This window comes from Musa acuminata, chromosome BXJ1-4 (genome assembly GCF_036884655.1).
Source record: "Musa acuminata AAA Group cultivar baxijiao chromosome BXJ1-4, Cavendish_Baxijiao_AAA, whole genome shotgun sequence".
Taxonomy (NCBI): domain Eukaryota; kingdom Viridiplantae; phylum Streptophyta; class Magnoliopsida; order Zingiberales; family Musaceae; genus Musa; species Musa acuminata.
In genome coordinates this window covers 8,613,315-8,640,211 of record NC_088330.1, presented here as the reverse complement: position 1 = coordinate 8,640,211, position 26,897 = coordinate 8,613,315, and the positions used below count along the sequence as shown (strand labels likewise).

At 37.9% G+C, this 26,897-nt stretch overlaps 3 protein-coding genes and 1 long non-coding RNA gene across 5 annotated transcripts; 3 read left to right on the top strand and 1 right to left on the bottom strand.

The window, feature by feature from the left end:
• Positions 1 to 4,252: 4,252 nt before the first annotated feature.
• LOC135672057 (transcription factor BHLH148-like) lies at positions 4,253 to 5,647 on the bottom strand. The gene is made up of 3 exons (XM_065180509.1): positions 5,303 to 5,647; positions 4,941 to 5,225; positions 4,253 to 4,518 (listed from the first exon to the last, which is right to left on the bottom strand). Exons 1-3 carry the CDS (start codon positions 5,645 to 5,647, stop codon positions 4,447 to 4,449), a joined length of 702 nt encoding a protein of 233 aa, XP_065036581.1. The 3' UTR covers positions 4,253 to 4,446.
• Positions 5,648 to 6,652: 1,005 nt separating this feature from the next.
• On the top strand, positions 6,653 to 12,733 carry LOC135645760 (protein transport protein SEC23 G-like). Its single transcript, XM_065164447.1, has 2 exons — positions 6,653 to 7,441; positions 10,923 to 12,733. The coding sequence occupies exons 1-2, from the start codon at positions 6,755 to 6,757 to the stop codon at positions 12,570 to 12,572; spliced, it is 2,337 nt and encodes a 778-aa protein (XP_065020519.1). The 5' UTR covers positions 6,653 to 6,754; the 3' UTR covers positions 12,573 to 12,733.
• A 314-nt stretch (positions 12,734 to 13,047) lies between these two features.
• LOC135672402 (uncharacterized) lies at positions 13,048 to 14,968 on the top strand. The gene is made up of 4 exons (XR_010512965.1): positions 13,048 to 13,092; positions 13,373 to 13,940; positions 14,171 to 14,295; positions 14,551 to 14,968. It is a non-coding gene; the product is annotated as an uncharacterized LOC135672402 (long non-coding RNA).
• Positions 14,969 to 15,571: 603 nt separating this feature from the next.
• Positions 15,572 to 19,634, top strand: LOC135645752 (uncharacterized). 2 transcript variants are annotated; one of them, XM_065164426.1, is made up of 5 exons: positions 15,572 to 16,116; positions 16,438 to 16,599; positions 18,847 to 18,945; positions 19,036 to 19,191; positions 19,288 to 19,634. In XM_065164426.1, the coding sequence occupies exons 1-5, from the start codon at positions 15,673 to 15,675 to the stop codon at positions 19,417 to 19,419; spliced, it is 993 nt and encodes a 330-aa protein (XP_065020498.1). In that variant the 5' UTR covers positions 15,572 to 15,672; the 3' UTR covers positions 19,420 to 19,634. The 2 variants fall into 2 exon arrangements, with proteins under 2 accessions (XP_065020498.1, XP_065020505.1); XM_065164433.1 differs by having other exon boundaries at positions 15,574 to 16,113.
• The last annotated feature ends 7,263 nt before the right edge of the window (positions 19,635 to 26,897 follow it).

Genomic DNA, 26,897 nt, shown 5'->3' with positions numbered 1-26,897 from the left:
GGCCCAATTGCCCCAAGATTAAGTTAATGGGATCACCTCTCATTTCTAACTTAATCATTGTGCGAACTATGATATTTCCTAAGACATTTACTGCAACTTGCTCCGGTGCGTCAATCGCTTCTTCCGGCGAACTTCTGTCGATCATCCGATGAACCCTCGGTGATGCTCCTGTGGACTTCCGGCAAACTCCTGGACTTGCGACAATCTACTTGGCGAGTTCCGATGAGCTTCTTTGGTAAGCTCATGGACTTCTCGGATTTGTTCGCACAAAACCTCCGACGACTGTCCGAACTTCCGTCGAACTCTCGAACTCCCAACGTGATCATTGTCTTGACTCTGGCGCAACTCCTGCTGCATATCTTACTTTCATCGTAATTAATCCTGCACACTTATCTCAACATATAGATTAGATAACAAATGACAATTGACTTCATCATCAAAATCCGAGATTCAACACAATCACAAGAGAATAACTGGGATACAAGGATCACGTCATTGTGCTCAATATCTAAATCCTTCCTAATTCTCCCCAAGTAATCACAGTTAGAATCTACTATAGATTTGATCTAACCTGAGATGAGAACACTGTTGGATGATTGAGAACAGTCTCTTCGTGTTGTCCTTATTTTCTTCCCTTTCTTTCTCCTTGGATTTTTGTCTTTTTCTCCTCCTTTTTGTTGCTGCAATGATCTCCTGTGCTGCCCACATTGTTGCCCTATTTATGCCTCTTTCTACCTTTAAAACGTAGCCACTCATACCCCCCTAATATGAATTAGAGTTAGGTTAAGTGAGGAGGTGGGATGTGGGCTGTTCAAGCCTACTATGAGCCGAATTTGTGGGCTGCCAACTCAACAACTACCACGAGGGCAGGTGCCTACTTCGCAGCCTTCTTATCGCAATCATGACAACAAAAAGGTTGGAGATACTTGTTTGGCTCAATAAGAAAGAAGGCCGATGTACGATATGTTCTTGGAAGGCAAAATAAAAGATGGATTCCGGCAAGACGATGGATGAACTCCTAATAGAGGATGATGGTTCATTTGCTCCTTTGGTTTTCCTCGTAAAGATGTTTTTTTTTCTCCCTTTTTTTTTCTTATTTCTTTAATATCAGAAATAATTGATATAGGGGATGAATTCACTTCCAAATATTTTTTTATTTTTTAAATATAGATATTCATAAAGAACTGATTATAAGCTACACCTTCTAACAAAATGGAATAGTAAAATGAAAGAACAAGTTATACTTTAGATATATGTTTAAGAAAAAAATAATATCACAAAAGAGTTTTGGATAAAAACTATGAGTACGATAGTATATATGTTAAACCACTTTCCTAAGAAAATATAACCCACATTCATAAATAAAATAATAGAAGGAATGAGAAATAATTTCAATATACAGTACTTTGGATAAATAATTGATAGAGGGAGTAAATTTATTTTCAAAGATTTTTTATTTTTTATAAATATAGACATTAAGCTATACCTCCTAGCAAAATGGAGTAGTAAAGTGAAAGAACAAGTTATAGTCAAGACCGCTAGATATATGCTTAAGGAAAAAAATAGTATCATAAGTTTTTTGGGCAAAAACTATGAGTATAATAGTATATTTGTTAAACCACTTTTCTATTAAGACAATATAACCCATGTTCATAAATAAAATAATAGAAGGAATGAGAAATAATTTTAATATATAGTACTATGGATAAATAATTGAGAAAGGGGTGAATTAACTTTCAAATATTTTTTTTTTTATAAATATAGACATTCATAAAGAACTGATTATAAGTTATACCTCTCAGCAAAATGAAATAGTAAAGCAAAAGAACAAGTTATAGTCATGGAAGATATATGTTTAAGAAAAAAATAGTATTAGAAGAGTTTTGGGCAAAACTATAAGTACAATACTATATTTGTTAAACCACTTTCCTACTAAGATAATATAACCACGTTCATAAATAAAATAATAGAAGAAATGACAAATAATTTAAATATATAGTATTTTGGATAAATAATTGATTGAGGGGGTGAATTCACCTCCAAAGATTTTTTTTTATTTTTTTTATAAATATAGACATTTATAGATAACTGATTATAAGCTACACCTCCTAGCAAAATGAAATATTAAAATGAAAGAATAAGTTATAGTCAAAACTGCCAGATATATGCTTAAGATAAAAATAGTATCACAAAAGTTTTGGGCAAAAACTATGAGTACAATAGTATATTTGTTAAATCACTTTCCTACTAAGATAATATAAGGAAAAATATCTATGTAGCATGGTTGAATAAAAAATATTTGATTGTATTATTTACTTTCATATTCCTATAAAAAAATAAATTTGATGATAAAAATATTAAATGCATATTTGTGGGGTTATATAATAATGAGATAAAATGTTTTAGACTTTATGATCATATTAGCTAAAAGATAAAATTATAAATCATGATGTTATTTTTAATCCAGAAGAAGCTTGGAACTCTACAAGTATTTGAAATTTTAATAATTGTAGGAGAAGAAATCAATAAGGTATATAATAAATTACCAATTATTAATACCTCATCCGAATCTTCTCATATTTTAAATGATTCTAATGATATTGAAATACCTCTAAGAAAACTTCATAGTCTTTCATAGATATATTAATATGATGATTTTGCATGTTTTGCTTTGGAACTTATTTATTTTGAAATTACAGCTTAGAAATAAGAATGGGTATAAGCAATGAATGGCGAATTGTAAGCTATTGAAAAATATAAGACTCTGAAGTAGATAGATTTGCTGTCAGAAAAAAAAATAATTAGACTCAAGTGAGTATACAATTTAAAATTTAATATAGATGGCTCATTGCAAAAACATAAAGCTTATTTAGTCATAAAGGATATGCCCAAATTTCAAGTATTGATTTATTAAAAACTTTTTCTCTTATTGTCAAAATTAATACAATTAGAATAGTATTAGCATTAACAGAATGTTAAATCAATCTTTTTAAATAAAAAGTTACAAGAGAAGGTTTATATTGGGCTGTATAGCATAATTGCCAAGTACTTTATTTAACATAATTTTTTAAAAGTTAAGTAAATCCAACTTTATATATAAAAGCCCATGGAATAAAAATTCTTGTTATCTGTTTGTATATGGATGATATGATTTATATTAAAAATTTATCAAATATGCTTACTAAATTTAAGAAAAATATGATGTCAGAATTTAAAATGATTGTCCGGGACCTTTGCATTATGTTCTAGGAATGAAAATATTTAAGATGCGAATGAAATATTTTTGTGCCAGGAAAAATATGCTAAAAATTTATTAAAAAAGTTTCATATAATAACTTATAAGTTAGTGAATACTCCAATAAATATAAATGATAAATTTATATTAAATGATGGAGTTAGAAAAATAGATAAGAAATAGTATAGAAGTTTAATCGGAAGATTAATCTATTTTACATATTCAAGGTTGGATAGTATGTTTGTAATTAGTTTGTTATTGAATATTCATCATGAAAATAAAAGAGTTTTTAGATACATAAAGGGATCTCTCAATTATGGCATTTGTTATGAGTAGATAAAAGATTTAAAATTATATTCTTATATTCAAAATATTGATCAGACTAGTTTGTGCAGATGATTAGAAAAAGTACTTTAGGATTTATGTTTAGCTTTAGCTTATAAGTTTCATGGATAACAAGAAAACAAGATGTATTACTTAAATATAATATGTTAAATAATTTTGTATCAAAAAATTATAGTATATCTTCAAGAAAATAATATAGACTAACAAAATTTATTGTGAGAATAAATCTACTATTACAAGAATCATATCTTTTACGAGCACACCAAACACATTGAAGTTCGATATCATTTGATTTACGAATTGATTGATAAAAATAAATAAATGAACTATCATAGCACCAAAGATTAGCTTGTGGAAATCTTTACAAAAACCTTGGCAAAAAAAAAATTTAATTTTGGAAAAAAATTTAAATTATAATTATTTTGAATTAAGAGAGTATGATAAAATTAATTCAATTAGTTATGATTAGATACAACAAAAGAAAAAGATTTAGATTAAGATAGATAGGCGAGGATGAGGAGATTTGTTGGGTGATTGATTTTTTTCACATTTAAAAATTTTATATTTTATAATTTTATCTAATATAAATATGTGCTCTTTGTTATTTTTATTATCATGTTCTCTTTCTCCTTAAGAAACCTGCAGGAAGTCAACAGGTCTTGAGTCAACAGGTCCGAATTTGACGACACTAATAGGCTGAAATTTGCTGTTTTACAAATGTGAAAGATTCCCACACGATAAATAATCATCTCAAAACACCAGAGGCAATAGTAAGGCCAAAAAATCGTCGAAAGAAGGAGGATTGAGAGAGAACTTGGTTGCAAAGTTCCAAGGCACTGTTGTGACCATGTTTTGATTCCAGCAATCTAGCAACGAAGTCTCTTCTCTGCTTCCATTGCAGCTCCCTCTATGGCTCTTTCCACATCAGCCGCTGCCATCTATTACACGCACAAAAATATTGAGTTAGAAATGGAGTTATATAAGTAGCACACTGCCTGACAACAGTAATACATACAGAAAGTTGTCGCTCCAATTCACCTTTATGAATGAGTTCAGCTTTATGATATAGGAGCAAGTAGTAACAAGAATCATATATGCAAACAACTCTGCAAATTCTTAATAGAACTCCAAAGAACAATTGCTTTCTTGAGTTGGATAAGTGTCCATTACGAGTTCTTCAAACAGCAAAACATGTATCATATATCGCATTCTGAGCTTTCAAAAGCAAGATAGCCATTATCATTGAAACACTGTGTCTCAAATTAATACCTTTAAAGATGGAGTAATTCAAGCACATAAACATGTTCGTAAATGCACTCCAAAATTCTATTCTAGCATTGCAATGTACGTTTCTGCACACCTTGGTGTCGATGCTCATGACGGCAGAAAGCTCGGAGCTGGAGAGATGAGCACGAATGGCTGTGGCCGTCGCATCCATACTCTGCAAGCAACGAAGCACCCCGATCATGGAGTCCATCGGAGACGATAGATTTGCCGCACGAATCTTAACCTTTTCCCCCTCCGTCGGATCGCTCCCCAGCACCTTGGCCTTGAGCTCCTCGTAGCGCTGCTGCAGCGCTTCCTTCACTCCCTTCAGCTCTTGTACGTGCCTAGTAGCCGATTTGACGATCGAGTTCTTGTCACACTGCACAACGCTGAAGCAATCGATCAGTTCATCAACAGCAAATCATCGATGAAGACATGGATATGATAAGATAAGACCTTTGATCCGGAGGCAAGCATCGAGCACAAGTCAGCGTAGCTCTGGCTGAGCTTCTCCCTCCTTTTCCGCTCTCTCATCATATGCCGGAACCCTCGGCTCGCCGCCGCTGCCCTGCGCTCCTCCGCCCTGGGGATGCTCCTTAGCATCTCGATGAGACTCCGGTGGATGTTCCGGCCCGAGCCGGAACGCTCCACCATCGTTTGCGGACCGTCCTGCCTCAGGTAGCTCACGAAGGCGGTCCGGGGTGCGTCGAACTCTGGCATGAGGCCGGATAACAAGAAGGCAGCGGAGGAGTAATCGAGCGGCAGCTCCGGGAAAAAGGCCCCGAGGAGATCGCCCTCCATCTCAGGTTGTCCCTTCACTGATCCTGCTCAGTTCTTATTATAAGCACTTTGAAAACGTGGTCAAATTCAAGGGTTGGGTCTCCGTTTCTCTATTTCCGGACGTGGCAAATTGACGATGGTGGTCACAGCGGTCCATAGAACGCTTTGACCGTTGCTGTTGGACGACGGAGTCGGACCGTCTTGGGGTCATTACGGGTCGTGGAATTAGATTTGACCTCACGTGTAATTCGTGCGCCGACGTGGATCGAACAACGGCACGATTGGATGTGGAGGGGGGAAAGCGGACCAGTTGACGATGGCTCGCAAGTGGTTTTGATTGTTTCGTTCATGAGACCCTAAATATTTGGCCGGTAGTGGATTTCTATATATATATATATATATATATATATCGTAATTTGTTTTTCATCCACGTGGCTGTCTCAAAGACCAGACGCGTGGAGGCGATAGTTGAGGTCAGCTTAACGTCATAGATGGGCCCACTGCAGAGTCTTGTGTGGGAGGGGGGAGGATGGGACGTTCTTGGGTCAGCAACAACGCCGGCATCATAAAACCAAAGCAAGACGAGACCTTTCTTGCTCGTTTGACGCCCATGTGATTGGTTGCCCAACATGTGGGCCCCACTGTAGCCTCCAATTGCAAGGCAGGCATCAAGCTCACAGTGATATCATACTCTCTCTCTCTCTAAAAAAATAATAATAATAAATATATATATATATATATATATATATATATACACACATACATACCTCCCAAGTTGTTATTAAGCAATGTACATGTATCTTTATAAAAAAAAATAGTATCTTGTATTTCTATCCTCTAATTTATGTTTAGGAAATAAAAATGCATTTGAAATTTTATTATTTTAAAAAAATATTTTGAGGTAAATAAGAGATTTAGATATTTGAAAGATTATATGTATTATATAATTTACAGGCAAATATGCTTCTTCTTCTTTTTAACCCACAAGGATGTATATGTAAAACCCTCTTAATCTATTAATCCTGGACATATAATACATGATCAGATGAAGCCGAACGGCAAACCCTAGCCCTCTTCGGATGCTACGGCGCCCGTCCCGGCCGCCGCCGCGCCGCCGCGAACGACATCATGGACTTTGCCGAGTTGGAGGCGATCGAGGGCCTCCGATGGCCGTGGAACGCCTGGCCACCGTCGAGGAGCGACGCCGCGGCCCTCGTCGTCCCCCTCAGCGTGATGTGCTCACCGCTGATGCCCCTCCCTGACCTTCCCGTCCTCCCCTATGAACCCCTCCTCTGCGCCAGCTGCCGCGCTGCTCTCAACCCCTACGCCCGAGTTGACTACCGCAGCGCCCTCTGGACCTGTCCCTTCTGCTCCCACAAGAATCCCTTTCCCAGAACCTACGCCGGTATCGGCGAGAACAACCTCCCAGCCGAGCTCTTCCCCACCTACAGCACCGTCGAGTACGCCCTTGCCAGGAACCCCCGCCCGAATCCTGGTCCCCGTGGTGGATTCGGGCTGTCCTCGTCGTCGGTACCGTCGTCATTGTCTGCTTCGGCGTCCTCGTCGTCGCTGTCAGGGCTGGACGCATCGCGGGTGCTGGAGCCAGCATTTGTTTTCGTGGTTGATGTGTGCTCGGAGCAGGAGGAGCTGCGAGCGCTGAAAAATGAGATCTTGCATGTCGTGGCGCAGCTCCCGGAGAATACGATGGTCGGGCTTATCTCATTTGGATCAATGGTGTGGGTGCACGATCTGGGATACACTGATTGCCCCAAGGTTATGGTGTTTTGTGGTGATCGGGAGCTCACTTCCGAGAAGGTAATTCTCACTTACCTTTCTGAATGATCATGATCTTTTAAGCTCGTTTCACCATCGAGTAAATAAAAAACTAGTGGAGATATAGATTACTTTTCTAGTTTTGTTTGTTTGGTGGAGGACAAGGAGATTGCTTATGTTTCAATGAGCAGAAAAAAAAGAGGATGCCTTATGATTGCTTCAGTGCTGAAATCGTGCTGGTATTAGCAACATGAATTGATCAAATTATATTTACAACGAGAACATTCGTTTCTGCCTGACGAACAAATCTGGAAGGCCTACATTGTAATCATCACATCGACTTATTGTTATCCATAGTCTCGTATTAGGAAATAAGCTGTGAGCTAAGTTTGGACTATAATATGTAGTTAAAAGTTGGATTATATCATTTCTGATGACAATTCTTTACAATACAAACTAAGTTGGACAATTTTTTGATACTAAAAGTGCTAAATGATATGAATCGAGTAGTAATAGTTTGCTTTCTTAACTAGGACCTTTTAATGCTAGTTTGTGCTGAAGGTCTCTAACTAACTTCATTCTTGGTTATTCTGTGCTCAGTTGATCACGGAAAGATGGTTCATTCTATAATTTTCTTATTTCTAAAAATATAAAATGATTAAATTTGTCTATTGATTTATAATTTGGATAATTGTGGTCTGATAATTGTTACATGACCTTAAAAGATATTCATGGTCTAATTGTGATCAGATGGATGTTATTTGGCAGTGTACAATGTGGAACATATCCGTACTTTATAATTGGTTATTATAGAATGTAGTTTTAGAAGATCCCGATAATAAAAAATGTTTATTTTTAAACAAAATATATTGTGGATGACAATTTTGATCATAAAAGGGTCTTCCTTGGAGACCATGTTTAAAAAATTAAATAAAATAGTGGTTTCATAGTTTCAGAATTTAAAATGATAAGGAATCATGTTAATTGTTGTTTACTTACAGAAATCCTGATAAAAAATTTTCTCTAACATATAATAAAATGATAGAGCAAATATGTAAAAGAAGAGACATGATTTAAGGATATGGGAACTTAGGTCAAAATGGTCTTAGTCCTTCACTTTTTCATTGATCTCTACAATAATCATATTGGGGAGAAGGTATAAGAATAATCTCTCCTTATTGCTCATATCATGAGCACTCTACCCAATTTATAGGAGAAGAGTAAGTGGTTACCTTTTATGGTCACAGGTAGTTCCTTGGGGGAAGTTATGATAAGAATTCAGCCTTACAGTGGTTTTAATAGGGAATAGGTCTTCCTAGGTGATTGTTGCATAATATCCTACATAATTTATCAACACCTGTACATGTTCTTTCCATTTGTAAAAACAAATACAATATTTTGCCAAAATTTTCAGCAAGGCTGTAAATGATGAGTCACAAGCATCTGCCATTGGACAGCTGTGGGTGGAGATAGCTTATATTATATGCTGGAATCTCAAGGAGATGTTAAGGATGCAAAAGTTGTAGGAAGATATCAGAAATATTGAGGTTCTGAGAAGCTGTTGAATGTTCAGAAGTTCTCATTTGTCATTGTCGGAGTTTTTGGGTTCTATTTTAGGTCCAACCAACTTTGGAGTTGTCAACATTTGTCGAGCACATATGTTTTTGCATATAAATTGGTCATTTTATCCCTTTCAGTTTATTGAGGGTATCTTGGTCATATTAGGCTTCTAGAACACGTCTTACTTTTAGTATCTGCATCGACTTAGTTTTATCTGAACCATGGTTTGCAATATCGTACCATATCGTTTAGTATGGTCGGTACATACTAGTTTGATAGAGGACCAGTACGGGTGGTACATTGTTACACTTGTCGATACGCTCGATACAGCTCGGTACAGTTCGATATGTACCATACCGATAGTTGATTGGTACACCAGTACGGTACGGTGTTCATAACTTTGATCTGAACATTCCCTTGGTACTTCTGCAGACTGTGTTGGAAGCGTAACATCATAGTTCATCATGGGGAGCCATTGGAAACACCTTGATTCAGTACCAACCAGTATTTTTCACTGTCTAACCGGTGCTATTCTAGCTCAATGAAGATAAGTTAGCCTTCTCATAGCAAGATTAAAAGTAAAAAAGTAATATTGTTGGAAAGTTGGAAGAAAAATGGCCAAGTGATGAGCAAAGTAGCTTATAAAGCTATATCATAGGATCCTATTACTCAATCCGAAGTATAATAGAACAACTATTTCTCATGTCTAAAATACCCTCGAATGACATCATGACAGATAAAAGAAAGGTTTAGGAGAAAAGAGAGTTTCACATTTTTGTTTTTCTTAAGGAATAAAGGCACATACTGAGCATTGGAATTTCATGACTACCCTTAACTTTATCGAGAGACTCCTTTTGGGACTTAAAATGTTACAATGTTACTTGAAAGTAAAAACAAGTAGCTAATTGATCGTAAATTTTCAACTGAGCTGATACTGGATGTAATTTAAGAACAAAATGACTGATAAATATATAGTTCTGCTCAAAAGTCCATATCAACCAAAAATCAACTTTGGCCGTCTGAATAGAGATGAACTGAGTAGCTGAGATTGAGTGAATAACCAACCATTTGCATCCTTTCTTCTTTGATAGACCCAAAATGACTGATTCAGTTTTCCTGGACTTAAGGCAAACCTCAGTGTAACTAGATGTCATTGATTGAAGAAACCAAATGACCAGTTAGCACAGACTATCCGTACTATTGCGACTTTCCTGTAGGCCAGTTTATGCCTTACCTGGGTGCCATTAAGTCTTAGCTTTGTGCTTATAAAGTCTCTGTTTTCTTGTCATCCTTTCTTTTTGTTTATATCTTGGTCAGCAAAGGATCTGCAAAAGCCTATCCAGACGTATTTTAGTAATGGTCTTTAGTTCAATATAGAATATTTTTATTTATGCAGCATCAACACAAAGACTACATGTGTGACCACCATTTGCATACGTGGAGAGCATGGTCACGACCATGAAGCATCCCTGCCTGTGCAACCACCATGTAGCATTTTAGAATTATGTTTTGATATATTCATGCTTGACATTTAATTATGAATAAATGGATTCAACTTTCTTTGGGACTAGCTAACTGCAATGAATTGATCCATGCATTTCCGTAGTAAAGTAATTTGGTACGGTGGTTGCTTAAAAGTTATGTATTTATATTGTATATGTGCTGTTATATTGTTTTGGCTCTAGGTTAGTATTAAAAAGCGGGTATGTAGACTCAACACTTTTGCTTGTGCATTCTGGAGGGGCATGGCTGTTTCTCAGGTTATATTTTTTGAGTTACATCTTGCATTCAAATATTTTTGCTGTCAGGGATTTTGGATTTTGTTGGCATTTAAAGTGTTAACTTTAAAAAAAAGAATGGTCCTGCATAAGCATTATTTGTTGCTTATATTATGATCGTAGCACTCCTGGGGATAATAACACCCTTCCTGGTCTGAATTCGACTAAGGCTTTGCTAATTTCAGATCCAGCAGCTTATGAGAGTCTCTAATCACTCCAAATTGGGAATGGCTCAATCCATCCAAAAACATGGCTTTTTACTACCAGTGTCTGAATGTGAATTCAATTTTACATCATGGGTTGAAGAACTTAACTCCACACATAATGCTTTACCTGGTCATCGCCCTTCGAGGGCTACAGGTGCAGCAATCTCAACAGCGGTTGCTCTTCTAGAGGTTTGCTCAGCTAATGCTGGTGGTCGTGTAATGGTGTTCACATCTGGACCAGCAACTATTGGTCCTGGAATGATTGCAGAGACTGATTTAAGTAAATCTATAAGGACACACCGAGATCTTGTAAATGGCAATGCTCCCTTCACTGATAGAGCTCGTGGTTTCTACAAGCAACTGGCTCATAGATTGGTCGATGGTTCATTTGTTCTTGATCTGTTTGCTTGCTCTCTTGATCAGGTTGGAACTGCTGAGATAAGATATCCGATTGAAAGCTCTGGTGGTTTTTTAGTGCTTGCAGATTCATTCGAGTCAGAGCAGTTCAGGAAATGTTTAAGGCACATCTTTAAACGTGAAGGTGCAGACCATCTTAATATGAACTTTGATGCAACCATTGAGATTGTGACCACCAAGGAAGTTAAGATATGTGGGGCACTGGGACCTTGCATGTCTCTTAGAAAAAAGAACAACTCAGTGAGCGAAAAGGAAATTGGCCATGGTGGAACCAATACGTGGAAGATGAGCACACTCATGAGCAAGACATGCATCGCTTTCATCTTCCAAGTTAGCACTGACAATGTTGAGCCACCACCTGTCCTCTTTATTCAGTTCATGACACGCTATCGTCATGGGAATGGTGGATTTCGCCTAAGAGTGACCACTGCTGCTAGAAGATGGGTTAAGCCCCACTCGCCAGAGCTTACTGCAGGGTTTGATCAAGAGGCTGCTGCTGCTGTCATGGCCAGACTTGCAGTCCATAGGGCTGAGGAATACCATGCTCGGGATGTCATCAGATGGCTGGATAAAATGCTTATTCGTTTCACAGCTAAATTCGGGGATTATGTGCCAGAAGATCCATCAACATTTCGGTTGTCATCTAACTTTTCCCTCTTTCCACAGTTCATATATTATTTACGTAGATCACAATTCATTGATGTCTTTAATAGCACCCCAGATGAGACCGCCTTCTTCAGGCTGATGCTGAATCGGGAAGGGGTGGTTGGTTCACTTATCATGATCCAGCCTACCCTATTCCAGTACTCGTTTGATGGACCACCCATTCCCGTACTACTTGATGTTAGCTCAATCTCTCCAGATGTTATTTTGCTCTTCGATTCTTATTTCCACATAGTGATTCACTATGGATCAAAGATTGCCCAGTGGAGGAAGCTTGGGTATGACAAGGACCCAAACCATGAGAACTTGAGGAAGCTGCTAGAGGCACCAGAGATTGATGCTGAGGCGCTCATAGCCGATCGCATTCCTGTGCCAAAGCTAGTTAAGTGTGATCAGCATGGGAGCCAGGCAAGGTTCCTACTGGCAAGGCTAAATCCCTCTGTGACCCAGAAGACTCTGCTTACAGATGGCTCCGAAGTTATCTTCACAGATGATGTGAGCTTGCAAGTGTTTATAGAGCACTTACAAGAGCTAGCTGTGCAGGGTTGACTACCTCTTGTTGTATATAAGTCCTTTGTGGGGTTTGGTGGGATTAATTTTTCTAGGTTTCCCACTCCTGTTGTAATTTTGTACAAAATCTTGTCACACTGCTGCTTTCTTGCTGGTTATGATTGTGAAGGGAAATGTAAGGCTGAAATTTTGGGTCTTCAGTTTTTGCCATTGATTTTAAAATTGGTAGTGAAATGGAAGCTGGTGAATGGGGGGTTTTGGTTGCAAAGTTAGAAATCCTATATGGAGTATTTATGGAGAAGGCAAGCATTGAATATAACAAAAATGTGTCTTCACATGTGACTATGTTGACATATGTTCACTATCCACATCTGCTGCTTTTGCTGTCTAATTTAGCATCACAGAAGTTCAAGTGATACCCATGCAAGGTTGAATCTTGTGGTTCAAAGCTTTTTCAATTGAGTTAAAAATGGCTAGAAAAAAAGTTGATGCTCTTTGGAAATTATAGGCTATCAAAAGAAAGAAAAGAGGAAAGCAGGAAATGATGGAGAAATTGAAGGTATGAAGTTATGCATTACTGCCGATTCCTTTGATACCTGAAGCTGTCGTTGATCTCTTCCTGCCAAAGAATATGACCATATTGCACAACTAGAAAATACATCAAGCATATCATTTCAGGTTAAAAAATCCATTTCTCACTGATTGAAGAATATTCTGCACTCTAGAATGTTCACTTCCTTGGTCAATGTAAATGTCACTTCCTCTTCTGTATTGCAAAAAAATAAACCTATATACATTTGCTATTTGAGGCTGAAGGCACTCACTATTTCCATCATCAGGGATGCAAGAGCTATCTAGCAGATTGAGCTGCAAAGCTGATACCTGAAGGCTTTGATCTATGTCGACAACCATAATACAAGTTTCACTTGATTAGTTCTCTCTCTCTCTCTCTCTCTCTCTCTCTCTCTCTCTCCAAAGAACTTAAATTAATAGAGTATGCCACCTTGTTGTTAAAAGAAAATGGAAAAGAGAGGCTGGACTTCCGACTCATGAAACTCTTCCAACCGAAGACTCTTCCTTATGGCAGCAGAACAGAAATCTAGTGTGATTTGGACACAGCACCAATTGCAGCTGTCGAGCAGCTTTTTCTTGTTCTCACAGGTCCCATCAGGGTGGTTGCTGCAGCTGCAGAGAGCCTGCTGGTACGCAGGATCCCTTGCTCATTGTTCTTCTCCCCTAATTGTCTTTTCCCTACAGCTAACAAGACGACACCAGTTCATCGGAATACTACACCCGAGGGATCCTTTCCTTCTCTCTGACACTTGAGCAGTCACATGTCCTGCTTTGTGGTGAGGGTTGAAAGCAGGACAAAGGCACAAGAACCTTGTTGCTGGTGCAAGAATAAAGGTGCACTTCAAGAACTCTGTACCCTGCGCCTCTTTTGTGTGTTCTAAGGTGTCGATAAATACTTCTTTAGCAGTCCCAATAGGAGTAAAGCTTTTGGGAGGATTATAATTTTAAGTATATTTTCTTCTTTTTGTAAATTAATTTTTTTTTTTATTTTAATATTTTATATTAAAATAAATACTTTAGATGCTTCTAAGTTACTCTCTCTCTCTCTCTCTCTCACATATCAGAACAAAACAATTGTTGGCAAACACAGCATCCCAAGTGGGGTGGTGGATTTATCTAATGGTTTGGCAAGAAGGCAGAGACCTGATTAGCTGTGGAGCCAAGATTAGTACCTGTACTTTGACAGCAAGTGAGGAAACTTTGCCCTCCTCCTAATCTTGTATGATAGAATAATACAAACAACATGATTGGTTGATATTTGACCATTTTATCATCAAATTAGTGTATCTAATTGCTATAGAATTCAGTAGTTGCTGCAGTGTGCTTGCTAAGACTAATAATGGCTGATGACTTTGATTTATGAGAAGATGTACAATTGGCTACAAAATTCTATTTCTTTCTTTTTTCTCATGAACACAGTAAGATTTTGAGAGATGATGTGCAGGAAACATAATGCAACCAAATAAAATGCATCAAGAAATTTCCAGCACAGTAAAGAGAGCACAGCAAGAAACATGACAAGCTTCAGCTTCTGTTGCAAGGCAAAGATAGAAAGAACATGGAGCTCTCTCTGCAGACCAAGCAAAGTTAATTTCAGGTGCAGGAGTTCATAAATGTGACCACAGATCAGTACAGGAAGACGGTGCATTGAGGAGGAGGAAGGAAGGAAGGTGTCAGGGACTCAATAAAAGCCATTAATCTTGGTGTTGCTACAATGGTGTGCCATGTATTCTTCTTACATTGCAATGCCTATCAAGTGGCAATGCTGTTTGTTGTCTGAGCAAGATCTAAGGCACTGTCTTGGCAACATTTTTGTTTGTAGTAAAAAAGAAAACAAAAACAAAAAAAACAATTTGTTATCAGTCTTTTTTGAAAAAACAAAACAAAAAAAAAAGATAGATTGATTGGAAATAAATCTCTTGTGGGATTCTTTCTGCAATCTACACAAGAAAAAGAAAATTAGTGAATTGTTTTTTATGGAAAGCATTTCAGAAAGCAGAATTCCAATGCACTGAAACCTCATCATATCCAAAGGGTAAAAGAAGGCCTCAAACAAAAGAACAATTCTCTTTCTCCAAAAACCAAAAACAAGGAAAGGAAACAACACCATGAGTTGGTCTCCAAAGGTCACAAACAATGATTCTCTTGGACTTTATGTCATTGGTATAGAAGCCCACATTTATGAACACAAATGCATTAAATCAACATCATTTGCTCCTCCTTGGATCCTTCCTTTGGGCATCTGCAAAAGCTTCTTCTTCCATGATTCCATTTCATGCCAGATTTAAAGAAAGATGGTAAGAGAGAGAGAGAGAGAAAGAAGAAGGTAAATAAGCTCAAAAGTCACAGTTTGACCATCAAATCTACCTCTTACTCTCTTCTTTTTTGACCTCCCTATCACCAACTAAAGGACAAAAACAAAGCTTCTACTTTTCCCCTACAAAGCAAAGCAAAGCAAAGAAGGATTACGCTCTCTTCACATTCTTCCAATAGAAGCCATCATATTATTCTTTGGCTCTGCCAAATCGCTACTCAATCGAATAGTGTTGTCGTGTAGCTTCTCTCCATGGCGTCCGCCGACGGCCGCGGTCTCCGGCGGTTCCTGTTCAGGTCCTCCTCCTCCTCGTCCAGGCCTCACGCGGCGGCCGACCGGAACCCCCTGATAGGACCCCCTCCTCCTCCCCGGCCGCGTCCGTCTTCGCCGGGAAGGAAGAAGGGGCTCGCGGCGGCGGCCTTCCGCGGGCTCGGCTGCGCGTCGGCTGCGGCCTCGCAGGCCTACGCGCCCGCCGCGGCCGCCGTGAGGTCGTCGGCGGATTGGCAGGGGAAGCGGCCGCGGCGGCGGAGGGCGAAGAAGAAGAAGAAGGAGGGGAGGGGCGCGGTGGGCGGGGACGTCTGGTGCGCCCCCGGGATGCCGTTCGCGGCCGAGGCGTCCGTGGACTGCGTCATGGCGCATCAACCGATGGTTGGAAGAGGAAGGTTTGATGCCGCCGAGCGGATCCACAGAGAGGTAGTAGTACATCTTGAATTCTTCCCCATCATCACTTCCTCTTCGCGTCGGTGCCGTGAAAGGTCTCATCTCTTTGCTTGATTTCCGGTGTTCTGATACAATTCCGATGGGGGCTTTTCATTGATTTGTATTCTCTTCTTTAACTGCATGTAGAGAACTTTATATATTCTTTTCCTAATCGTGCCTTTCTTTGGGTGAAAACTGATTCTTGCCGAATCAATCTGTAGTTTTTCTTGTTCTTGTTTGTACTTCAAAGCTCCGATCTCTATGTTCTTGTATGCATTTGGCATTTGACTTAACACCATAGATGGTATTCTATGGCAGAGGCCTTACATTCCCAGAAGAGTTAGCCATCAAGAACAAATCTCATCGGCCACGGATTCTCCCTCGAATCTTGATACACCGTTCTATGGACCTGGTCTCTTGCCGTTGGGTCATCTTCGCCACTTGCGTGGATATCACCGTACTCCCGGCGGGATTGAGGAGGTGATGCATCACCCTTTTAGTATGTCAGTATCTCAGGGGTTTATTTATATGGTGGTTTGCAATCTGAACTCATTTTTCTTGAGGTTGCTCTTATGTTTTCTTTATTATGGACATACATTGCTGTCATTGAGTGTGCATTTGATTGCATTCGTTCATGCAATATCTTGGTGGTGTTTGAATCCATGTTTCTTTTGATATTGATGTTTCTCCAAATGTATGTTTCACATTCTTGAGCTTGTATAGTTTAATTTACTGAATTTTAACTAACGGCATCCGATATTGCTTAGCTCCGAAGCAAGAGGTAGTTTCAATTTCCACTGTCATTTGTTTGTTATCTTTAGTTTTACTGTTGTCTGTTCAAATTGGTCATATCGACTTTTATCAGCTACGATGATGCGAATGTGTTTTGTGTATAATACAGTTTCAGGAAGTTAGTTCATAAGATTAATCTGGTCATGGTTCTTGGGAACATGTTTGCCATAATTTATTTGAAGGTTTTTAGTGCGTAACGCTCCACTAACATAATTTGGAATGCATCCTTTCTTGTTAATGTTCGTGGATATTATTACTTGGTTATATCTCATTGAGGAAGACAATCTCGAAAAGGAGTTGTTTATGTGGTGCAACTAATTTGGAAATTTTCACATGCATTTTAGTTTCTACATTATAAAATTTTTACTGTACAATGGAAGATGTTAAATGCATGTTCTGATTTAGGATTTAAGTGGAGGTGATGTTGTATGCTTTTTGTCTTTGACCGTTGGCGATGGGGCAGGGTTATGCAAGCTAGGTCCACACTTTGCTCAAAATATAAGAGCCGACAAAAAAATTTAGCTGGAGTTTGAGCACGGGTGAGCACGGAAAATAATAATGGTAAATGTTTAGCTTAAATCACCTGGTAAATAAATGTGGTTTCAGCATCTAAGCTTTAACAAAAATGGTTCGAGTGACAGAGGCGCACAAACTCTAAGCTAGTTAAGGAGACACTGTTAAGAGAGGGTAAATTCATCTTCTTTTTTTTAATATGTAGGAAAAATAAGGATGAGCAACTTAGCAAGTGGTCTATTTGGGCTTTAAAAATATGAGAAACAAAATTGCAGTATTGGTCTTTCAAGTCATGACTCTTTTTTTGGCTTGCTAAGTTCAAGTTAAATGGGATTGAAGTGTTCATCGCACACATCTATGGTATATCAAAGTTCTAACTGCTTGTCCGCATGGAGAGATGAAGACAACAGTGTCTCCCATTGAAGTTACCAATGCTTCTATTGATGTTTCTTCTAGTATCCAATCTTCTCTCTCACAATTGAACATACCATTCATGGAGAACCTGAAGGATCATGAAGGGCCATAATGATTGTTGTTGAGGCTTACGATATTATCATCTAGAACCCACATGCCAGATCAAGATGAGCAAGATTACTTGTTAAGGAATTAGATTCCAGGTCTTCAGTCATTCAGTGGATAAATCCAATGACATTTGGATGAGAAGTCATTTGCAAGTCTCCTGAACATACATTTTGCACCTTGAGGCTCTTTACTTTAAGAAAAGCTTGATCTGAACTATTCTATTTTCGAGAACTAAAGGTCAATTCCATTTTCACGTGTGATTTAAAAATTTAGGTTCTTATTCTAATAGTCTTGTACCTTAAAAAGAATTAGGCTCCCATTTTAATTGCAAAAGATGCTTTGTTGGTCATAGTTGGAAGAGACAACACAATTGGAGTTATATTTTTAGGAAATCAAAATTAATCTAGGATTTAGATACTGCACACTAATCCAATGCGATCGATGGCCAAAATGGTATGACATCATGGCGGATTATTTGGGCTTCAGTATGCTGTAACACATGCAGAATAATGTTTATGAGTTGATATTATGCATGCCAGTATGGACTGCAGTTCATTGGTCCATGCTGTAGATGTTTGCACACAACATTATGAATGCGACATGGCATGCAACTTGCTTTAACCACGATTCATAACTTTAGACCTCGAGTCGTTTACAATTCACTTGAATGAGACTGTAGTTGAGAAAGTGGTTTTAGCTCCACTAGCATGACATACTGAAGCAACTAAGAGTTTTAAGATTTATTTACTGAATTATGGTTCTACATGTGTTGTCGACGGATGTAATGCTTGAGATAATGATGAAAAGTAATGTCTTTCACCGTATTCAAGTTTTCTTGTACCCTTGAAGATTGGTTATCAACTTGTATAAGATCTCTCACCAGATTTACCTAAATTGCAGATTATGATGTTCCAGACCAGAGTTCTATTACGTGGAGGAATGGAAGTGTATGACCAATTCCGAGATTGGCGACTTGATGTTGATAACATGTCATATGAGGTTGCTAATTGTCTTCTGAAAACAACCTTTTTGCCGTATTTGTAGCATGCTATTCTGAGGACATTGTAATTCCATTTTCCCCTTGTACAGGAACTACTTGAGCTTGGTGACAGAATTGGGCATGTGAACGCAGGACTCAGAGAGGAAGAGATTGCACGTAGTCTCAGGAAAACTAAGCATTCAGTTTTTGAAACTTCGGCAAACCATTTCTCGCCTGAAGTAGAATGGAAATGCAGTATTTGTCAAGTAGGTTCTTTCTGGCTCTGTTCTCGACCGCCTGAAGTTTCGTTTTTTTCCAGCCGTTCCAGATGTTCAGTAATTCATTCATCTCTCTCAATACAGGAAGAATATGAAGGGAACGATGAAACAGGAAGGCTGCAGTGTGGCCATAGCTACCATATGCACTGTATAAAGCAGTGGCTTCTGCTAAAAAACGCATGCCCGGTTTGCAAGACACCTGTTCTTAAAACTTAGTTTGCCGGTCATAGAGCCGAAAAATCTTTCTCTTTATAGCTTTTGGCCGTGATAAACAGTGTATTCATTGATTTTTGTTGTGAATTAAACTTGCTGGTAGAGTTGTGTCATTTCCATCTCTCTTGATCTGCTCAACCACACTTCTGTATGCTTCCAGCATTTAGATCCATGTATGCATGTGCAATGCTATAAACGTGGCAATCACCACTTGTATCTGTCTTGCATGTTTCTCTGAGTTTGGATTGAAGAGAGTCAAGATCTGGATGGAGGAACAGAACCAAAAGCAGTATTGGCAGAAGAACCCCCCGTGTCCTGGAAAACATGTGTATGGAGTATGAACTATGCCAATGACCATGTCAGGGTTGAAATGTCAGATGGCCAGCAACCCTCATTTACTGCAATACACTGATGCAGCATGCAAGATGACTCTTATCAGCTACTCCGATGGGCAAGCTATCAATGGGAACGTACATGGACCAGCTCATCTGTTCATAAACTCAACCAAAAGATCCAAAACAAAATCTGCTGCTACTTAATCTTCCCAATAGCCTACATTTATGCTTTGCCAGATGAGTGAATGCATTACATCAGCTGGTTCGACAGCATTCACAATTAATGGATGTCAGTAACCAATCTACAGTGCTCCACCAGCAGCAGCCAAGGAAATTTGCATAGCATCTCAAAGGGACAGGATGAAGGATCCCACTTTTGCTCCCATGTTGCAGTGATAATTACATTGATTTGGGGATTCTTCAAACTATTGCAAGTCAAAATGATTTTTGAGATAGGTGAGAAAAACAAATCAATGGTATTAAGAAAAAAAAAGAAAAAGAAGACAAAAATTGTTGTATGAGATCATTTGGTCAGTTCACTGAAGAACAAAATCTACCCAACAGAAGAATGCTGAAGGCAAGAAATCACTCTCCGTTTCAATATTTATTATATAAGCATAAACATAGATGTAAATATAGTTAAATATAAATGAATACATGCATTGTATAGGAATTGGGGGTTTAGACATGTCGGGATTTGGGTCGGGCTACGATTAGGTTTAGACTTCAATGTTACCTCAGCCCAAACTAAAGTTGGGTTGATATATATCAGCTACAGCCCAACCAAACTTAGCAATGTGGCCCTCAATCCACCCTCGTTCACCTTGGTGGGGCCCTTATGTGGGTCGGTGACGTAGGTAGGTGCACTTCAGAGAAGTAATCTAGAAAGTTCTATTCGATTTCCTGATCCTATTTCATCCCATTTCCACCGCCACGGTGAAGGGAAGGCGGGAACGGGAGAGAGCGAACAGAGAGGCGATCGTTCCGGTAGCGTCGGCTGTGGATGTCGGCAAGGTAATCGACTACAGCAGCAAGAACGTCGCCTCCTCCTCCGCCAGCACTGAGTCCAGCGATGACGGAGAGACCGCGGACTAGGTCGATGCGTGGGACGCCGCGTTCGTCCAGGACGATCAGGCCGTTCTCTCTCTCTCTCTCTCTCTCGATCTTTTCGGGTTTGATTGAAGGTGGTGCTTCTGTTCTGGTTTTCCTTCTTGGTTTTGCAATAGATTTTGGTTCTTTATCATCGCCGAGGTCATCGAATACTGCAACAAGTGAATTCCAGATCGACGAGGTCATCCATCCTCTACGACCTCATATCGGTCCATTCTTTTCCTTTTCACTCTCGTTCTAAGCTTTCTGTGGCGATCGTTCCGGGTTCGATGGAAACTGGTGCTTGAGATTCTGGTTCTTTTTTCTTTGCGACTCGACTTTCATTTATTTTCCTCGAGCTTCTTGATTTTGCAACCGATGCCGGTTCCTTTTCCTTGTTCTTGAAGTCGACTTAGGGTTCGTCTTTATGCTTCATGGTTCGATTCATGGTGTTTGATATGTCGATTCTTTCACCTTAGTTTCGAATTGGATTGATTGTTTTGCTTGATTTGTCGGTTCTGTCTCATCATCCTTCTTGATTTGCATTTTATCATGCATCTTGATTTGCACCAGGTGTTGCTCAATTCTTCTTTGTATTAGTTGGGTGTTTCTTCATCTTTATGCTTCTGGAAATCACTGGCGTGTATATATAGTCTCGGATTAGTAATGTTGGGACTTGGATAGGATTAAGGTTTAGGCTTAAATCATTGCCCAGCCCAGACCCGGGTTGGATTGGGAATTAGCAACCACAACCGAACCAAAGATTAAAATTAGGCCGCTGGGCCGTCCCTTCCCAGTTTGGTGGGGCTTTCAGTTCCGTGTTGTAGGCAGCGGGTAAGACGAGTGGTCTACAGGAATGAGTATAAATGGAAAAGGGGTCACGGCCCAACTTCTTACTAAAAAGGTCCATTCGATTTCTTGATTTGGTTTGATTCTCTTCTTCCGCTATTTGGGAATCTCTTTCGTTCTTGGTCCTCTTTGTACATATAGTAATAGAGAGAGGGGAGGAAGGCTATCGAGGTTGGTTTGCGATCCTCGAGAGCGAGCAGAGATCTGGACGGCGGTCGATCTGATGGCGTCGGTGCTAGACCACTTCAAGGTTATGGATTAAATGCAACGATCACCTCGCCCGCACCAAGTCCGGCTAGGACGGGGTGTTCGCGGACGACAACCTCGTCCGTTGGGACGTCGTGTTTCTTCATGTTGACTGGGTTACCCTTTACGAGCTCATTTTGGTTCGACTCTCTCCCTGTTCAATCACCTTCTTTGCTTGCTCTTTGGTGATCCTCCTATATGACGATCCTCCGAATTGTCCGTTTCCTATGGTTGTTGAATTGTGCGGTAGATGGTTCGGTACAAACTGTTGCTTGATACGTCATGCTTCTTGATTTGCAACTAGATGTCGAAATCTTTGTCTTTATGGTTCTTAATTCTTAGTCTTCTTGATTTTGGGTTATAAGTTGGTTCTTTACCCTTTAAGCTTTTTGATCTGCACTACAAGAATAACATTCAAGTTTTTTTTTTCAACAGGAATTGGGCTTTTTGACTTTTGTTGGTTGCATTCCGGTTATCTTTTTCCTTTTTTTGTGCCTACATCTACACTGGTTGATTAGCTGCCTCTATATATATATATATATATATATATATATATATATATATATATATATATATATATATATATATATATATATATATGTGTGTGTATATGTATGTGTATATTTTTTTATATATGTATATATATATGTGTGTATGTATACATGCATATAGATATACATATATATATACATACACATATACATATACATATATGTATATATATATATACATGTATATATATATATATATATATACACACATCTTGTTCAAGTAAACAACTTATAAGTGGATAGCTTAAGGCAATCTGGCAGGACTAAACCCAATGTGAACCATGTTGATCATGTGGACGGAGATACTAATCCTGAACCACAAGTGGGGTGAATCACTTTTCTTTAGATTGTGGTCATTTTTTTTATTTTTTTTCGAATCCTTTCTTTTCTGTAGTTGGGAGTCTTGGATTTCAAATTTTTTAAGAAGTTAATTTTGTGCATTTGAGGTACAATCAACCGTATTAGATAGGATATTAAGTTTTTATCCTAGTTCTTCATGGTTTCACGTGTGTGAAAAGATTAAGTATATAGGCCTCCACAACTGTCTAGATGTTTCAATCCTTGTGAAAAGGAAATTGCTGTGAAAAGAGTTTCAATCCATGTGAAAAGGTAAAATATATAGGCCTCCGTAACTATTGGGATGTTTCAATCCTTCTGAAATGGTTTCTGAAGTTGTTTTTATGTTTTGTTTGTATCATTTCAATTTTCATATGAAATACCACGTTGGTTGGATTGCATTACTTGTTTTTGTTAGAGGACTTTCATTTTTAAGCAATACTGATAAATGCATCCTATCTCGACTGTGGGACTTGGTAACTAATTCTTAAGCAAAGATTTGTACATCTAAAGATGCGTTCAAGTGCTTCTTAGGATAGCACTTGAACGCATCAGAGTTGGCTGAGCCAACTCATACCCAAACGCATCAGGTCTAAAAAGTTGAGCGGGACAACGTTTTCTAAGGATGGATTGAGCAGCTCAGTTTCCTTTTATGATTCTTTGGAGCAACTGAGGATTTAATCGATTTACTCGAGCCTAATGGATTTAATCGATTTGCTCACACGATAGCATCAAAGGTATGAACCAATCTTGTGCCATTGTCGGATCTAGGGGCGTTGCGAATGGGGTCAGCTCGTGTGCGGGGGCTATCAAAGGTCAGCTTGTGCATGGAGTAGGGCAGATTATGGGGCTAACCCGTGTGAGGCTTGTGCATGGAGGACGGCAGATTATGGGGCTAACCCGTGTGAAAGACCAAAAGGGGAATAATTTGAAAAAACAAAAAGAAGAAAGGTACTTACGGGTGCTCTATAATTTTTTTTAAAAAAAACTTATGATATTTTTTAATAATTCACCTCTTTTTTTCAATGAGAGATTTTGATTCTGAAAACTCTATTAGAAAATAACTGATTATTTGTTATATTTTTTAAAAAATCAATATTTTAAAATATAAAAATAATTAGAACTTTTAAATACTTTTAAATTATTTGTTATATTTTAAATTATTATTAGAACTTTTAAAATTTATTTTAGAAAAATTACATTTTTGAAAATGAGATGCAGATTTTGTGATAGAATTTGTGGTTTTTGTTTTTGCTGTTTGTTTTATATGTTAATTTTCTTTCCTGTTATGCTAATTTTCACGCTGACGATGTTTCCTTACTCGATTATTGTGGCGAATTGTCTCAAGTAGGAAATGACGATGTTTTCTAACCAGATGTGTTGATTTGTGACAAATTGAGTTGATTACTGAATTAAATTTATAGAATTAAAATTATAATTATGATTATTTTTAAGCTATAAAACAAATTATGGACATCATTTTGAACCCCTCAAGAGCTCTCTGCCCAAATATCATCAACACTTTGAAATAAAAAAAAAGCATCAAAATTTTTAATTCAAAACAGAATATTTAGAAGTATAAACTTCAAGAAGAATTTTTCATTAATTATACTTTTTAATTAATGAAAATTTAATTAGACTTCATACTTTGTTTGAACATACAACATTTTTAGTCAAACCAAATTATGAAGGCAACAATTTGAACATACATTGGTATAGTACATTGGTATAGATTGGAGAAACATGAATAATATACATCAAAATAACAGCTTTGTTTCCTAACTGACTCTCTGCCAACTCATATAGTAGTCACAGAACAATTAGAAAACGACATCAGGAAAACATACCTGATGATGTATAATGAAGCATAGAAACTCATCCATGTCATTTTAAAAAAGAACAGCAGCTAAAAGAATTAAAAAAAAAAAAGAAATTGACCTACAAAGTCGATACAAATACAAGACCATATATTAGACATTAATATTTGTTTTGGAGCGGAGAAACACTTCGTCATCACAAAAATCAAGGAATCACACGTTCAATGTTTCGGGCATCAGTCAGATCTACTTCTACTATTGTTGCTTTGCCCTAAAGATTCATTTTGCAGATAGACATACTAACGTCTTGAAAATCTTTTCAATGTCTTCACACTCTTAGCAGTGTTCTTTCATACAACTGTAAGATTCATTTAGATTTAGAAACCAAACATAATTTGACAAATCATGAATTCAAAACGGAAATTATTAGCTATAAAGCTTTATCAACATATCTATACACACACACACACACACACGAGTTCATATATGAAATTATGTGATAAATAACCTACATCTACCAGAAGCTGCAACTTGAATTTTCCCGTCTCTATTAAAAATGCTGCATTAACCGAGGTTGTGCCAGTAACTAAGCTTCTGAACTCATTAAGATATACCTTAGTGAAGAGGCTTAGAAACATTTAATTACTCTTCAGACTTTTAAGTAACGTTAATAAATTGCCCTTACATGTATAGAATTTGATCAGGAACAAAGATTTGATGGTCAAGCAAACCTCTAAAGATATCAAGGAGAGTGTTAAGGGTATGGAAGCAGACATTAGGGTAGATAACGACCTCATGAAGAACTCAACAATCTCAGGAATCAAGAGAAACAACATATTTCAGACATCTAACAACTCTCTTATATGGTTGATGCTACTGTATATCTTTTAAGATTGAACAAACAAAAGTAATGACCCACATCACTTCTCCCAGGCACTTTTCCAAGCATGGACTGGAACATGCCTTCGTTGATGAATGAAAGCAGGACCATTACCAATGACCTCCTTGAACATCAGTGCCTCTGTGGTCTCTGTCTCATTACAGTCCCTTCACTCTCTGCTTTTTTAAGTTGATTTCTACTGTTTGTATTTTTTTGATGCTAGGTTAGTCAAAATATGGAGTTCTTTTGGCTCTAATTTGTCACTTTATCTTTAAGTAGGATTTCTGACAAAACTAATAGACTTAAAGGTAGAATTAGACGCTCTATGTATTATTACTGTATATATATATATATTTAAGTTATTTTGTTGATAGCTATAAATTGCTGCAATATCTATTTGTCGTTATTTCACGAAAGCAAGAAAATCTATTTAGTCTTTGATACCATTGAAGTTTTTAGATAAATGCAAGAAAATTCACTACGTTTAGAATTACTATTCAAAACTGTGAAAAACTATACACTGCATGTCAATCATATCAAACTCACAAATCAAAAAAGAAAAAGAAAAACTTCATCCAACAAAAAACCTAAACCTAAGTAGGGTCCTTAATGATAATTGGAGCGAGAACATAAGGCTTTCAAGTTATATGAAAGTACGATTCCAATAGAAGACCGTAGGATCATCTACAAACTAATAAAGATGGACACATGAGGAACAAGTAATCCGAGATCGTTTCTCGAAAGAAATATCCACTGAACTAAACAAAGAAAAAGAGATCAAGAATCCAAAATACGACCAAAAGAATTCAAAAACTACTTGTAATACATGAAATGAAGAAAAGAAAAACTAAACCACACACATTTACCAAGATCTTGTGAGAGTAGGGTTACATTTTAAGAAAACCTATATCACCCTTTCTTAAGATCGTCAAAGGAGGAAACACTATTTCATGGATAAACAATTGTATACCTTATTAGGATCTCGTGGAAAAAGGTTACACTACGAGACGACTTGATCATCAAAGATGGCTAAAATAGCAATTCCCAATGAGCCCTCTAAAGAAAGATCCATAGACTTTAAATGGTGAGGGTTACCAAAATCTTTGTGAACTAAGGTTGTTTCAGGAGAGGGTCTGAATAATCCCTCAGCCATCAAAGATAACCAATATGCCGACTAATCCACGGTTTTTCCATGAAAGAAGTATACGTCGACTAAAACGAAAGGTTTCCGAGATCTCCTTGAAACGTAGATCATCCTTTCTGTATGATCGCCAAAAGAGGACCGATCGATCCATAGATCATCAAAGATCTCAATCCATAGATAACGATCCCTCGAATGAAACATGCATAGACAAGAGGGAGAGAGGTCAAGAAACCC